This window comes from Cuculus canorus, chromosome 2 (assembly GCF_017976375.1).
Source record: "Cuculus canorus isolate bCucCan1 chromosome 2, bCucCan1.pri, whole genome shotgun sequence".
Lineage (NCBI taxonomy): Eukaryota > Metazoa > Chordata > Aves > Cuculiformes > Cuculidae > Cuculus > Cuculus canorus.
In genome coordinates this window covers 127,601,852-127,617,847 of record NC_071402.1, presented here as the reverse complement: position 1 = coordinate 127,617,847, position 15,996 = coordinate 127,601,852, and the positions used below count along the sequence as shown (strand labels likewise).

The 15,996-nt window shown below is 36.6% G+C and overlaps 1 protein-coding gene across 1 annotated transcript in view; it reads left to right on the top strand.

Annotated features, from left to right (window-relative positions):
• The window catches only part of DNAH11 (dynein axonemal heavy chain 11), a 101,186-nt gene that overhangs the window by 78,676 nt on the left and 6,514 nt on the right, over positions 1 to 15,996 (top strand). The window contains 11 exon segments of the mRNA XM_054057895.1: positions 696 to 931; positions 2,311 to 2,433; positions 9,244 to 9,421; positions 10,738 to 10,919; positions 11,406 to 11,506; positions 11,509 to 11,528; positions 12,152 to 12,266; positions 12,586 to 12,599; positions 14,077 to 14,190; positions 14,733 to 14,929; positions 15,700 to 15,837. Of these exon segments, the coding sequence (XP_053913870.1) occupies positions 696 to 931; positions 2,311 to 2,433; positions 9,244 to 9,421; positions 10,738 to 10,919; positions 11,406 to 11,506; positions 11,509 to 11,528; positions 12,152 to 12,266; positions 12,586 to 12,599; positions 14,077 to 14,190; positions 14,733 to 14,929; positions 15,700 to 15,837 (1,418 nt within the window).

The following is a 15,996-nucleotide window of genomic DNA, read 5'->3' as shown; positions in this document are numbered from 1 at the left end:
TCACCCACACCAGTTCAATAAGCACGGATTTCAGATGTTCCAGTCCTTTTTGATTTTATCTCTTTGTAAATGTCTGCAACAAGTTAGTATCCAGCCAGCATGGCTGTCTGATCACTGCACTAATGTACGTGGGAATCACAGCTTCCTTCTTAGCAAACAGGAATTTATACAAGAGCCTTGGCATAGCTGGTGTCACACAGAGAATCCAAGGCGGCCTCTGCCACTTGAGATGTTCCTGTTCTCTGACACCTGATCTTGTTAAAATATAACTGAACTGTATTAGTAAGATAACATGAGAATCTCATTTTCGTGATTTTTGTGTAGATATATACTGATTTATGTCCCAGAAATACCCACTCAAGACCATACGTGAGCATTGAATTTGCAATATCAGAATACATATACACAGAAATTTATGATAGATGGTGGTTTTTAACGTTATCTATAAATATATTTTATGAAGTAAATCTCCTAAATGAAAACGTATTTTTGAAAAATCTGTGATAAATACAATGAGCTGCTTCGCATCACATTTCCTATGTTCTTTTGCATCTGACACTACACAGGGTTCCTCCTTACTTTTTGGGCTAGAAAGCCTTAATTTATATCAGCCTAGTTATCTTGTGCATTGCACCAAGTCATGTCTTGCTGCTTGGTAGCCTTACTGTATGATTATATACCACTCTGATTAAAAGGTTCCTGTTCCTGTGATGGAGGGCCTGGACCCGATTGCCACATTGACGGATGATGCTACGATTGCAGCATGGAGTAACGAGGGATTGCCCGGTGATAGGATGTCAACAGAAAATACCACTATTCTAACAAACTGCGAGCGCTGGCCTCTGATCATAGATCCTCAGCAACAGGGAATTAAATGGATAAAGAATAAATATGGAGCTGACCTTAAAGTCGTACGCCTAGGACAGAAAGGGTATATGCATGCTGAAGAATTGTCTTCACGTTTAACACCCTTAAGTTCCCTTAATTTTTATAAGGGATTGGTATTCGTTGGGATGCGCTTACCTGAAGACTTGAAATATTGCAACACTGATGCTTATTTATCCATAAGCATCATTTTCTGTTTAAAAAAATGCTTGAAAGGGGACCTGTTTACTCTATTCTCGAGTGTTGAGGAGTAAAAAAGTGGAAGTTGAGGTGTTCTTCTTGTGAGGGGCAAATCTGTTTTTCAATAAGTAAAGTACAAAGCCTGATAATGTGATGTTACTTTTATTGTATAGTTTAGTCAGCAAAACACAGAATGTGCATCTTACAGAGAAGATTCAGTTCAATATATAGAATTCAAGGCAAAAGACAATATCAGGTCCTTTGCTGGTAAACAAACATGGTTTTAGTTCTCATTCCTATGACTGAATTGCCTGTGATTGAGCTGTTCTTATCTTTCCTCATGTTTACTTTGATTTAGGGAGACACCTAAGTAAGATTTAACTGCTCAGTTTCAAAGGGCTATCTGAGTTTATTTTGCTGAATTTCAGTTATAACACACAATTACACAACACTGTAAATAGTCACAGTAATGCCTTACTTTTTAAATAAGTCCACTCCTCTGAATAAGCTCTCTTCCATTACCTGTCTTGAATTTTTTTTTAATCTTTTTGCAACCTGCACAAATAATTGTGATTTTCATTCATACCCTGAAATATTGTTCTGTGTGAAGCTATATTGTCTGCTTATTTATCCTTCCACTATCACCTAATTTCTTCTCAGGGTCTGTTGAAACAGAGTTCTCCCAGTTATTCAGATTCTAATCCTTCAAGAAACTGTTTAATAACACAACATCAAAAAATAACTAAACCATAGAGATACCCCAACATCTCTATGTCAGTTCCAAGGTCTTTAAAGTGGGCCATAGAATGATAGAATGGTCTGAGATGGAAGGGACCTTCAAGATCATCCAATTCCAGTCCCCCTTCCTTCCACTAGATAATGTTGCTGAAGGCCAGATCCAACCTGTTCTTGAACACCTCCAGGGATGGGGCATCCACAACTTGACTAGGCAACCACTTCCAGTGCTTCACAACCCTCACAGTAAAAAATTTCTTCCTAATACCTAAACTCCAGCAATGTATTTTTTGTTAAATGTGAGGACTAGCAAAAGCATGGGTGTAAAGATGTTTAACTCAAAACTGTTGAACTCTTAAACAATGGCAAATCCCTCATGAACAGTTTTGCATGATTTAACCATGCCTTTTAGAAAAACTTCTCCAATTCTACTATACACATTTTTTCTATAACCAGTATTTATCTAATTTCTGATAGTTGAGATTTTATTATTTTATTTTTCATGTTAAGTTTTCTGAAGACCATTGAAAGAGCTTTGGCTTGTGGAAAGACTGCATTCATCAAGAACATGGGTGAATCTGTTGATCTCATACTTGATCTCCTGCTTGGAAGACATACAGTCAGAAAGGAAAAGTAAGTATACTTAAGGAGTAATCAGTATTTTTCCATGACAACTGGATATGTATGTCTTTGCTTGCCACATTTTGCTTACTATCTCATAACACTTCATGAAGTTATTTATTTCTTTCTAAAATGCAATGTTTAAAAACTGGTGATGAGTGGATATTAAAATGTTAGTATCTGCATCTGATTAGATAACAAAATTCTGTTCTCTGTTTGCAAATTGGACTCAAAAGACAATATGGACATACATGTGAGTTCCTTACCTTTTTTTTTACTTCAAGAAAGGAACAAAACAAAGAGGAGCATATATTATAATTTGGTTCAAAAGAAAAGAAATTATTTCATTTCTATATTAGGCATCTGTAGCAAAAGAGAAAGCATAGGAAATTATAGGCTAGTTTTGGATTTAACAACATAGGATTTTCCAGCTGCAATATCAGCATAAGAGAACCATGGCTCTACCTTGCTGTGTGTTGCTATAACTCTTTGTTGAGCCTCTCCATGAAACAAGTCAATTAACTAGCTCAAGGGGAAAAAAAAGAGAATGAGGAAAAACTGATATGCTACAACTTGGCACAGAGATGAGCAGAGATGGGGACTTTCTACCTAGATATTGCTGCCAACATCCCATGCATCCAACCAGTCCAATTGATGGTGTTCACAAATCCATCAAGGCAAGCATAGCAGTGGTGTTGCTCTCTCTTTATTTTACCCAGAAACTTAGTCTGCTAGCACCAAAACCGACGTAGCCCGTTTCTCGTGTGAGTGCTCCAAATACTTGAGTGCAGGGACTGTTCTGATCTCTCCCTCCCAGTGGAAGAACTACAGCTCTGAAAGCCATGGGAGCTCCACCCCTGTGGTCTATAGCTGGGAATTCCAGTGGGTGATTCAAATTCTAATCAGGTAACACAAAGCTATTAATGTGTCTTCCCTGTTCTGACCTGCTGTGGCAGGAGGAGAAACCTCATGTTCTCATCTTTTGAGGAGGTGCCTGTGAATCTCATCTTGCATTCCTGTATCACCTTTTTCCCTAGATTTTGATATTCTTTTTTGTCAAATTTAGAATGCATTACCAAAAATATTTCCAAAGATCTAGTTAAGATATATTCAGATACACATTTTCAGGCTGATCACAGGAAAAGCAAAGGAGCTTGTACTCAAGCCCTTAGTGCAACAGAATTTCTGTCTGTAATATCTTTCATCATTTTTCGTGAAAACTTCTAACATGGTTGCTGAGTCTTAGAGGCAGGCGTTGCTTAAAAAATAATGTTGATTTGTGGTTGTATGACAGTAAACCTGACTAAACATCATTAAAGAACTTTATTAAATGTTTCATCTAATGAACAGAAATGCCATGTCTCTGCTTAAAGGTGGATTTATTTTTAAGCCTGAAAATGATCTTCTCTTCTACTTCTGTTTTCGAAAACCACATTGACAAGCTAGATTTTTCATGTTGAAGGATATGATGTTTATTCTGACAAAAACTCAGAGGTATACCTGAAGCCTTCCTGGATGGATTTCAAATGTTACTCAAAGAGTGTTTAAAGTACTTCCAGGATTACAGATTGTTAAAAGAGAAAATATGAAAGAAATGTTAAATGAAAATGATATCTAACTTTGAACCCAAGGATCTTCTCCTTCCTTCCACCCCCACCATATTACAGATATCTGTGCCTGCACAGTAAATCTAAGCAATACAAAACAACTCAGATCTCCTTGCATACACGAAGCTCTCAGAAGATGCATTCTTGCTCTGCACTACAAGACCTTTGAATTATTCCTCTTTGTTACATTTTTCTATAGTATTGAAGTACTTTAGAGTAAGACTATATAGCTTGCTTTTTAGAATCTGTGGTGAAGAAACTACTGAAAATTTGAATTACACTGGTCTAAAAGAGAGATCAGAAATTGCACAGTCTAACAAGTTTCTAAGGCACGAGACAGGGAAGTAAAACGATAGAAAGAAGTTCAGTTGAGAAGGACAAGGGTCACAATAATATAGTTTTGCATTTACTTAGCAAAAGCTTCTATGTAGCACAACAGAGCTGTATACGCAGGCATACAAATATATGAAGCTAGTCAAATATAGGTTCTTCTGGTGAATATTTTAAGCAGCATTACTTGACCTAGCGTTTTGTAGCTCATTGAAGATGCAGCAGGTCCCCTTTATGGAGCACTGGTAATATATTTACACTTCTATTACCAAATAAGACGAGTTTTCCCCATTCTGGATTCATTTCTCTTATTTGTTTATTTTAGTACTTGTGTAAGGCACTTTGAATTCTTTTTTTTTCCTAATAAAGAAAGACTAGAAAGGTATTTGTGATAGATATGGTGCAGTCCAGCAGTTGAAGTTCATTAATAATTGGAATGTTGCAGAGTATGAAGTAATGAATACTAATTACTCCTTTCATGTCTGACAGCACCCTGTGGAACAATACATCAGCCCAGACTTTAATTTTGTTCTAGTAATGGTTTCATCAATAGTACATTAATTCTGTGTTTGAAAAGATATACAGTTGAAACTGGACCACACAGTAGATACCACTGTCATAAAATGGCCACGTACTGACAACAACTGGATAATTACAAATAATGAAATCCACAGAGCTTCAGACAATCCTAATTTCAAGTAAAATATATCTTATCATATCAATCGACAGAAAGCATAGCAAGGGAGTTTTATCAACTTGTATTCCTTCCAAAGCAAATTTAATAGCCTGCGTATTAGAGAAGTTGCTGATCTGTGAAGCAGCTTCATAAAGGTATCTCTCCCTTTCCTTGTTTACCAAGATTGTTCTTGTGTTGGACTCTTGGATATTCTGTAACACCAGCTTCTGCTATTGTTTCTGAATGATGTTTGCAGAAGAAATTCTCAACTTCAGAGAACTTCAAATTTGTGTATAGAGTCATACATTCCTCAAAATGTGGGTGATTAAGGGTGAACTATAGGTACTTGTTATCTCTGAAAATCAGAATTCTTGCTTAAAACCCTTAGTATATATTTAGAAGCCTAACAGTTTTAAATCTTCAATTTCAGATATTTTTTAAATTTAAAATTTGGAGCTGCAAACCTGCTCAGTGGGTCTTAACACTTTGTGGACTGTGATCTTATGTTCAAAATTGCTTTAAAATGCTAATATTTTTATGAAAATATTTTAGGATATTTACTCTAAGAAGAGGCAGAAAAGACAAAATTGTATAAAATAATTTCAAAAATTATCAGTTGTAATACATAGCTTTACATAAGCCTGAAAGGCATAAGCAAAAAGTAAGTAAAATTTGTGTGCAACGTATTAGTAACGTATGCAAAAATAATTCAGAATACATGTTCTTAGGTTTTCCAGAGCACATAAATCAAGGCATTAAAATAAAGATATGCCAATTCCATACATTGTTGGGTTTCTGTCCTGCTATAAGAGGAGTGATGGCATTGAATATCTTTGGTATGGAGGTATGTGTGGTTTCATGTGTGTTTCCTGTCCTGTCTCCCCAGCACCACTGTTTTGGAAATCAGTGGATATGAGCATTAACTATAACAGAACAATGTTATTTTGACTTATAGGAGAGAAGATAGAGGAATAAATTCATTGTTCATAAGGCCCCTATTTGCATTCACATGACCTGTTACACCTGCTCAAATCCTTTGCACATTCACAAAGTGGTAGTCATGTCTCTTCAGTTCCAAAATTAGGTTATTACAATATTCTTTAAGATGTCTTGAAACGTGATTTATGTGCAAATGTAGCTTGTATGAACAAGTCTCCATTCTTATGAGGCATAACTATTATTCATGAAACAGCAAGACAATTCACTTGATTTCTCCACAGGGAGAAGCTTTCTTTGCCTTTAACGTCTCGCCAGCTGTGCAACGTTAAGTCAGTGCTTTTGCCACTGAACTAGTTTGACCAGCTTGCACAGTTTGCCTACTGAGATTGCCTAGTAACAGCTCCATTCTGCACTTGTTTTCACCTGATTTATTCAACTTCATTCTCTACATTACTTGTTGGAATTTGCAAGTTACTTCCAGAAGCTTTTAATTTTAAGCAGCAGGAATTGAAAGAAGGCTCCTTCAGAAAATACTTTTATCCCTCTTTCTTCACACTGAAAAATATTGTTTCGCTTTCCCTTCCTGTCCAAGAATTTATCACTTCTTTTCATTCTTACTGAGTTGATACAAAATATTTAGCTACAGGAAACTTTTCTGCCATTTAGAGTCATGGCATGTTACTGAGAACATCTGTCCTTAAAGGTAGACTTTTTAATCTTGTGTTGTATGAAACTCTCTGCTAAGAAAAATTTTTAGATAAACTCTTGAGTTATTCCATGATATGAAGTCATGCACCTACACTTGAGATTTTTTTATCTTTCAGATCCTGTCTTTGAAAGTCCTACGCATTCTTTGCTTGGGCAGCACATACACACGTGAAAAGTCCTTTGTGCCAAGAACTCAGATTTTGATGGATCAGACCAGATGTTGCACTATTCCTAGACTTTTAGCAGCAGAGTTTAGCAGTCACGGTAGCTTCTGGGATATATTTTTTTTCATTAATTAATTATTCTATAAAGTTTATACAGGATTTTAAAAGTGCTTTGTGAATCTCATTTGAATCCCTTAATCAACTTTATTTCAAGACCTATGAGAATTTAAACAAGAAACAACTAGTGGAGAACAATCTCCTTTTACTTTGTGTGTTCTTGAATAATGGAAAGCTGGAGCTCACATGTAAGAGTTCTATCTGTTTCTGGGTATAACGGTGCATTAATATAGTCTGTTATAACTGCCTCTTCTGGTGGAACAGTAGATCATGAAGAAGAAATTACCAAAAGTAGAACTTGTCTTTAGTATTTTCTATGGCAAACTTTTTTTTTTTTTTGCTATGCCTTCTATAATTTTTCTTCTATAAATAGTGCCTATATTTGCTACATTTATTCAGAATCCAGAATTAACCTCTAAATGTATACATTTCATTGAAAAATATGAAGAAATTCCACTGTTTCCCCACCTCTGTGTTTATCATAGTTGCTTATGCTCCTCGAACCATGTGAGAGCAATAACAAAACCTTTACTTTTCCCAGATCTGTAATTAACAGAAAACCTAGAATAGCTGCAGTGATAAAATCCACTGAGTCATTATGTAGTTTTTGCCTTTCATAGATGATAATCACAGAAATTGGTAATTTATTGCTCCTGTGAATTGGGAACCCGTAAACTAAGTACATGAATCTAGAACTCTAAAGCTTATTATGTTGCTACTTAGACCTGAAATATAGGCAAAGTATTTTTCACTGACAAAGCAAACTGAAAAAGTTGTCTTTTGTCAGATCACTGCTTCTGTCTTTTTGCTTCTGCCAATGTGCATGTATTGAAAATGGAGTAAAACTATTCTCTTTCTGTCAAGATCTACTGGTTTGTTCCCTCCAGCTGTAGCCAATTTTGAAGGTAATGGAGAAGCCACAGTATCAGAATTGAAATCTATGTCACAGAATTGGAGGGTGAATTCATGTCCACCTGAGAAAGGCTGCATAACCTGAAGGTCATGACTACACAGCTAAATTATTTCACTGTTATAAAAGAACAAGCCAGGAAAACTCATGATTTCCATGGCAGTGGTCTAGAACATACACATCTAATGTTGAGTTTTGCAGAGTCATGGATTTCCTAGAGCTAGACGTATTATGTTCTTTTTATGAATTTAGTCACAGTACATCATAAATGACTTTTCTTCCCAATTCTTGGTGAAATGCAGATGTGCTTTCAGCACACCATTTCATTTAGCCTATGTTTTCCAGTTAAGGGCATGTCAGAAGGATGTTAAGTGCTGACATATGTGTCTGTGACTCTGGCAGTGCACTATGATAGCCTAGAAAGAAAGCAATATTAAAATTGGTATAGAAGAGTCTTGCTTTATTCATGTTTTGATGTGACTTCGGAGAACTGCTATTTAAGTGTTTACTACCTATACTATTGCAATCACTTTGAAGATCAATTTGACTTAATAAAAGTCAATTTAATTTTTGTGAAAAGAGGTTGTGTCTACCCATGTTCCTTTGTATAAGTGTTCTACTGACGCGTTTGAAAAAAAATTTTGTTACTAATGTTTGGATCACCTTTCTTGGCAGAGAACATGCAGTAAGGGATCTTATTCAGTGGATCAAGGGTGAACCTAGTATAACTCATGCTTTCACCCAGCAAATAACTGATTTAGAAGGAAATGTTTAGTTGGTTGCCTTAAAAATTATTTTTGTTATTTCCCTCATGAGCCCTTCTCCCTCCTCTGGTCACTATCTGTTTGTTAGAAATATATGCCTGCTTAGTTTTTTAGGATTCAAGCTATTTCAAAAGATGGAAAAGTGAGCTATGTTTAAGGAAATGGTTGCAAACGCTAATAAGTTTAGGATCTAAGCTATGTCAAAAGATGGAAAAGTGAGCTATGTTTAAGGAAATGGTTGCAAGAACTAACGAGTATCTCATTAAGGGTTGTTTGAAAACTTTCCTAAGTTTGTGGTAAGTAATGAATATAGATGTTTACCCCTAAGCCACAGACTGCTCAGTACACCAGTGAATAATTTACTGATGTCTGCTGTATTTGCAAATGAAACTATGCCAATTAAGAAAATCTCTGTGTATTCTTCATATAATTTTGGTGCATTCAAACATCCTTTTTTTATTTCTTAAGTTGCAGGCACCTAAAATTCTGTTTGTATCTATTTCATGTGTCATCAAAATTGTGCATTACTCACCTTTTGCAATCTAAGATATTTATGGGTTTTTAATTCAGTGAGGTCCCCACTCTTGTGCATTTTATTCTTTCTCAGATATACCAAAATTCAAGACAAGGAATGTCTTCACACCAAACTGACTAACCCTCACTACAAGCCAGAACTGCAGGCTCAGACCACCCTTATCAAATTCAATGTCACCAGGGTTGGGCTGGAAGACGAGTTGTTCCCTGAGGTTGTTAGTGCTGAAAGGCTGAACTTAGAAAAACATAAGGTAAAGACTATGTTTTGATCTGTCCATTTTCCCTTCTGAGATTTTCAGGCTAGAATTAATAGGTATGTTTGAATCTGCTGTAGAGTAACTGTAGTAATCCACATATTAGAATGATTTTACAGGTTATATTCTGCAAAGTGTAGAAAGTACTTCTGATTTGCTCAAATCTGTGCTCCAGGAGGGCTGGCCTTGACCTAAATCTCTGCTAGAAATTAAAATTATTTTGATTTTATTCTCACACTTCTCTGTACTGTTTGGTTTGCTCTGTGTTTGGCATTTAATGTACAATACAGGATTAAGGGCCTCTGCATTGCTTTGCGCTTCAGTGATCTTGAGCCAATAAGTGTGAATAAAGTTTCATGCCAGTCCATAAGAAGATACGATGGCACTGTTAGGACCTGGGCAGTTGATTAATAAATCATAATTTATTCCTACAGAGATGCAATTCTGTGGCTGCTGCAGTCATACCGATGTGCAGTAACTTAAGAAGACAAGCACTTCTATAGAGGGTTATAGAAAAGTCTCTGAGCAGACTGTGATCTATGAGCTACAAAATGAAAAAATACTTACAAGTGTGAAATGAATAATAAGAATACTTCCTCTTTCTGTAGCGTGTCTTTCTGGTTGTCTTACGGAATTTACTGAATTCATCCTTGAAGATTTGCTACACCTCTTTGAGATACTGCTATTTCACGCAGGGACAAACTGGGTCAGAAAGTTTAATTATCCTTTGAGGAATGAAAGCCATATACTTAGACTTACTTTCACTATCTGAAATGAGCTGGCTATTTTCCTCTGTATGTACACATTGTTCCATATGGGATTGCATGCTTACAACACCTGTATCACCTAGGGGTTTTTTGGTGTGACAGACACGTTCTGATGGATAGGGCCCCATGAGATCAGCCAAGATCTTTCACTGTCAGGAGGTCAGTTCAGCAGAGAAGTCTACAATCATACTTTTCCGCACTGCTTGCTGCCAAAGTGGGGTTCTCCAGCCTTGTGCTACTGTTGGTTTTCTCAGCTGCCACACGAGTTACAGCTTGCCATCTCTGGCAAGATCCCAATCATTTTGTGCAGTCCGAGGGAGAAGGAGGCTGTGAGGGAGGTAAAGTACTGGCCATTGGTGACCTTGACATTCTTGCTCTGGGTGTTCCAGAAGCTTAGTTCTAGTGTACTGGGACAGAAAACAAATTGTCTTTTTCAAAAATTAGATTAAACCAGCTGATGTAGTTAAAGTATAGCTCAAAAAATGTAATAAAACAGTATTTTTTGCTGCAGTAGTTTAAATACAGTGTTTTCATTCTCTCTGCTAGTCAGTCCTGACCAAGCAGCAGAACCATTTCAAGACTGAGCTCAGGCAGCTGGAGGATGACATGCTGCTCAGCCTGTCAGCTGCCCACAGCAGTTTCTTAGATGACAGTGAACTTGTAGAGAAATTCAAATCAACAAAGTCATCTGCAGCAGAAATAGAGCACAAGGCAGTAACAGTCGGGCTGTTTGTAACAGCTTAACGTCACCTATAAAATGTGTATTATTAATTATCTTCAGTGAAATACTTCTATGAGCTTGGAATAGTCAAATTTCCTTTTGTCCAGTAAGTTCTGTCCACCCACATATTAACAGTTGCGTATCTATGGTATGTAATTGTCACATAATTTCTTTTTTCCTTTTGATTTAGGAGCTCAAATTAGTACCAAAAAGACGTCATTATCAGCATGAAATACGGACAAATATATTCATGTATGATTGCCTTGTTTTTGCAAGTAAACAGGCATATTGTTGCAGAAAACATTCATTACCTAATGTTTGCCTAAGATAAGAAGCTTATTTACCTTAAATAATTCCTACAGTCTGAAACAACATCAGTTTAGATCTAAAGTATATCCCTATTCTTTTCTGTATGGATAAGAATGTTTTGGTAATTGTATGGATAATCACAGCACATTGAATGAGACAACAGTCATTCTATAGACAGCTGAAGCCAAAGAAGATGAAGCTCAGAAGCAAGAGAGCATTACAGACCAACAGCTGTAAGAGTATTCATTCTTTACTTCGTTAGCAACAGTCTGGGCAGCATCAACCCCACTACTGGTTTTCACTGAAGGTAAAAATTTGTCTTGCTGATTTGGTTTAAAGTGCAAGGAACAGAATTCTGCCTCCAGCAGTGATGTCCACTGTATTAGTTATCACTTGCACCAGATGTTTACATTTGCAGGGCTGCGTGTCTTAGAAAGAAGAACACAATAGGATCGGCTGTGGGTCTGTAACACAGTACATTCCCATGGGTCTCTTTTTCATCTGTCTCCATTCTGATGGTGTTTCCTGATTGTGCTTGTACAGTTTTCCTTCCTTGTGTTAAGCAATCCCAGTGGATCAGGTAGAAAGAGTTTTGAGGGATTCTGTATAAACAATTCACTGTGGCAAACATACCAAATGACCTAACGCTATGAGGAAGGGAGATCACCCAAGGCAAAATTGTCAGCTTGCTTAAAAAGGGGGTTCTGTCTGCTGAGTTAAATAAGGAAGCAGAAAAGAATTGTTGTTTGCAGCCCTCACTGCTGATTTGATGAAAGTTGCCTCAAAAACCTTTTGGCAGAAGTGTTTTGCATTTTAAGATTGCTTAGGCCAGCTCTTCTTAGAAGCCTACAGTCAGAAACCAATTATCTTATGAGTAGAAAAGAAAAAAGCAGAATTCAGGTCAATAAAAATAATTGTACTTATTTTCAGGCCTTTAATGCAATCTACCATAAAGCAATTAAGCAGGCTGAAAAATCAGGGGATGTTCAGTGTTGCATCTCTAAACTGACAGAAGCTGTCACACATTCAACTATTTTTTTAATGAGCTAAGGACTTTTTGAAAAGGATAAGCTTGTTTTCTTGGCCTGAACAGCTCTTCAGTCGAGGAAAAATTTTCAGATCAGTGATATTAATACCTGGGTTTCTTCACTAGAAGGTGAAGGTGATGCCTTTGCCCAAAGAAGTTAGTCTTGTTACCTTGTGGCTGTGCAGTTTCTCACTGCTGATTCAGTACCAATAATAACTGCAGAAATTCCAAAGATGCTTTTATGTAATTCCTTTCCTTTAACATGTTGCAATGACTTTGTGAAGCTATGCTAAGGATAAATAGCATGATTTAGCTGCTTGTGGTTGGGTAATTACAGCTGAAATCGATGAGGTATGTAAAGTAAGAAAAAAGAATCAGGGCTCCATTGCACTGTGTGACATATTTCACCCTGAAGAACTTGCTCCAGGCTCTATCACAGAGCTGATCAGTAAAAGACGTTGGAATTAAACTAGAAACCAACAATTTGGGAAGAATGTAAAAAATTATATATTGAGGAGTCTGAAATGGAGGGTACAGCAAAAAAGGAATCACTCCACAGAGTGTATAAATAAGAGTTAAAAAAAAGCAGAAATATCTGGAAGAGAAAGGAGTGAAAAGAGGGTATGGAAAACTGGTGATGATTTCTCTGCATCATGGTGCAGATGAATGTATTAATATTCTCCTTGGCTTTTGGCTCTGTGTTGCTTAACTTCTGGCTTTTCTGTAGGAGTGGAGATGGGATGGATCATGAGGAATGGCAACCTGTAAGGCAACTGAAAAATATGCTCTGTCGCAACTACACAATGACAGAAACCAAAATAAAGGGCAGAATAAACTTCTGATTTATAAAATACATTTTTAGATGGAAAGAGAGAGGACTTTCAGTAGTGGAAAAAAGACATATTTACATCAGAAAGGAGAGAAAATATATGGTGTTATGGCAAAGGTGTCTCTTTTTCCCACTTCATGTGGTTAAAGTCATAAAACAAATAGAAAAAACTCTCTTAGAACCAAAGGAGTTTTCTTCAGTATACATTCAGCTTATGTCCTATAACTGATTTAGTGTTTTAAAACAACCCCCACAAAAACCACACTAAACAAAAACCAACAACAAAACTCATTCAGTGTGTACAAATTTCCTAAAGCTTTCTGTCAGCTTACATCTGAAGACGGATCAGAAAGGTGATGGAAAAAGATGTGCACTATTTGTTCTTCTCTCTGTCTTTTGAGAGATAAAACGTGTATATAGCAATAATTAGATGGAATAAAGAAATCTGTACTTTTTTGGTAGTATTAGTATAAAATAATTTGTGGCCAAGTTTATGTAAGCTTGACTTCAGTGTGCGAGACTTGCATTTTTATGTCTGTTTGTGCTCCCACAAGCTAAAGAAAAATAACTGCTGTTATTGGTTAGATCATCTTAAAATTCAAGTGAATTTGTCTTTCAGTACTAAATGGCAGAAGTTATATTTTGTGCAAGAAGTTTTGACTGATAGATTGTGTTTGGTTTCCATAGTGTCTTTTTTAACAGGTAAAGAAACATTCAGCTCTCTGTGAATGTAGGAATTGTTTCGAAAAACTTTGACACATCCCTTAGCGACTAATATATAATAATTTTAGTCCATTTACAATAGACTTCAAATCAATATTTTAACATATTTTGAAACAAGTTGTAAATTCTTATATCAGAGTTTTAAAATATACAGCTGTAGGAACTTTTGTTGCATTGAGCTCTCTACTTGGTAATACTTTGAGTGGTGAATACTTTAAAGCAGAATTGTTTCTGAAGCTAGTCTGATGACATTTTTCTATTTTATACGTTGTCAAGATTTTTCTAAGAAGAGAACTCCTTGAACTGGTTTTCATTCTTCGATTCAGGGTGGAATGCACTTATGAGAGTCCTGTTGACTTCTTAACTACTCAGTCATGGAGTGCCATTAGGGTAGGCTGGGAAAATTGCTTTTCAATTCCAAATCGTTTCTGATGTGATTTCTGGAGGCACACTACAACTAGACAATTTCAGATAAGTTGCACATTTCACCACAGGTTTTAGTAGAATTAATTATGCTTTCAAAGAGGAGTTGTCTTTGCTTTTTGAGTGTATTTTTCCTTAGACATCACATACTGTGCTTTGTGAGAAAATTCTTTTTTACAACAATTTGTCTGGTCCCCTAGAAATATAATTTTGATCTTCATATCACTTCTTACTATAGTAAGTGTCCCATACAAGCTTTCCAGTTTGTCATATCTTGGTACGTAAATGTAAGAAAACAGTATACCAATACTGACCAAAGAAAACTCTTATAAATAATATTATACATATATGTGTGTGTGCATGTGTAATCTAGTCTTTTAAGGTAAGTTCTAGTCCTTGTAACTGGCTAATCTATGCTTTTTTTACATACCCCAATAGTATCAGCTTTTTTCTTCCTATTTCAATCAGAAGGTACATCATCTATACTCATGTCTTCGGCATGTTTCCAGGCTATGGCAGTGATGGATGCATTCAGTGGGTTAGATAAAGATATTCAAGGATCCACCAAGAGGCGGGAGAAGTGACTGAGCTCAGAATGTCCAGAAAAGACAAAGCTACCCCAGGAATGGACAAAAAAAAAAAGCCCCCTTCAGACACTAATCATACTGACGGTGTTCCATCCAGGCAGAATCACATGTTCTATTAGGTATGAAATCTGAGGGTATGTCTTCTGGGGCAAGCGTCTGTGAGGGTGGCTTGTATGTGTCGGTGTGGAGAGGACTCAGATTTAGGAGACGGGTGAATAACTGATAACCTATGTGAACAACCAGAATTTGAAATCAACAACTAAGCCTTTCCCAGCCTGTTCTTCTGCTGAAGAGTTTATGAAGAAAGGTAGTGTGGCGAGACATGAGTCATGGTGTATTTGAAGAGCTATGTTTGTGATTTCTTTTAACTTGCATATAGGTATCTGAGGAGAGTGTTCTTTAATAAATATAGTAAGCATATAGTAAGATATACTGTTAGTAGCTAGAAGTGTATTTCTCAGTATTAGTTCTCCTTATGGTATTAGGGATGACAGCTAACCCTATGGGATGACATTTTTCAGGTATCTCTTCTTCAAAATTCTGTTATACCAAGAAAGATTAATTTGTGAATACTTACTGATCTTTTCCCAGCTGTTTTCCAGTTGTAGTTTTCTAAGCTTTAGATCCCAAGTGATCACCTTATAGACCTGATCCTCTACAACCCACCATCACAGCTTTTACCCATTTGCATGCCTTCTGAAAATGCATGTTTTATGTCCTGGATGTTTACTCTGACGGGCTGCCCTGGTGTTACACGACAGTATTGCCAGCATGTAATGACTTCTGCATTTGGTTATTGAAGAATAATGGTTATTCAGAATGGTGTAAGTTTGAAGCCTGTATCAGGGGACGTTTGTGGTGTGCAGTGCATGTTTTTTTGTATATATAGGAATTTTGTGGAAGAAAAGCTTGGCTCAAGCACAAAGATCGGCTTAGCAGAAACCTATGAAGAAAGCAGTCCAGCCGCTCCTGTGTTGTTCATTCTGTCTTCAGGAGGAGACCCACTTGAAGGTATTGAGACACTTAGGTAAGCCTCCTATTTCCTTCTGATGCAAGGATCACTCAACTATGTTCCCCCTAAAGAAAGAAAATTCTAGCTTGAAAATGAAATGGAGTGTGCAGAGCTATAAATATAGATAAATCAATAGACAGCTACGTGCTTCTGTATATGTGCCCATATGCACGT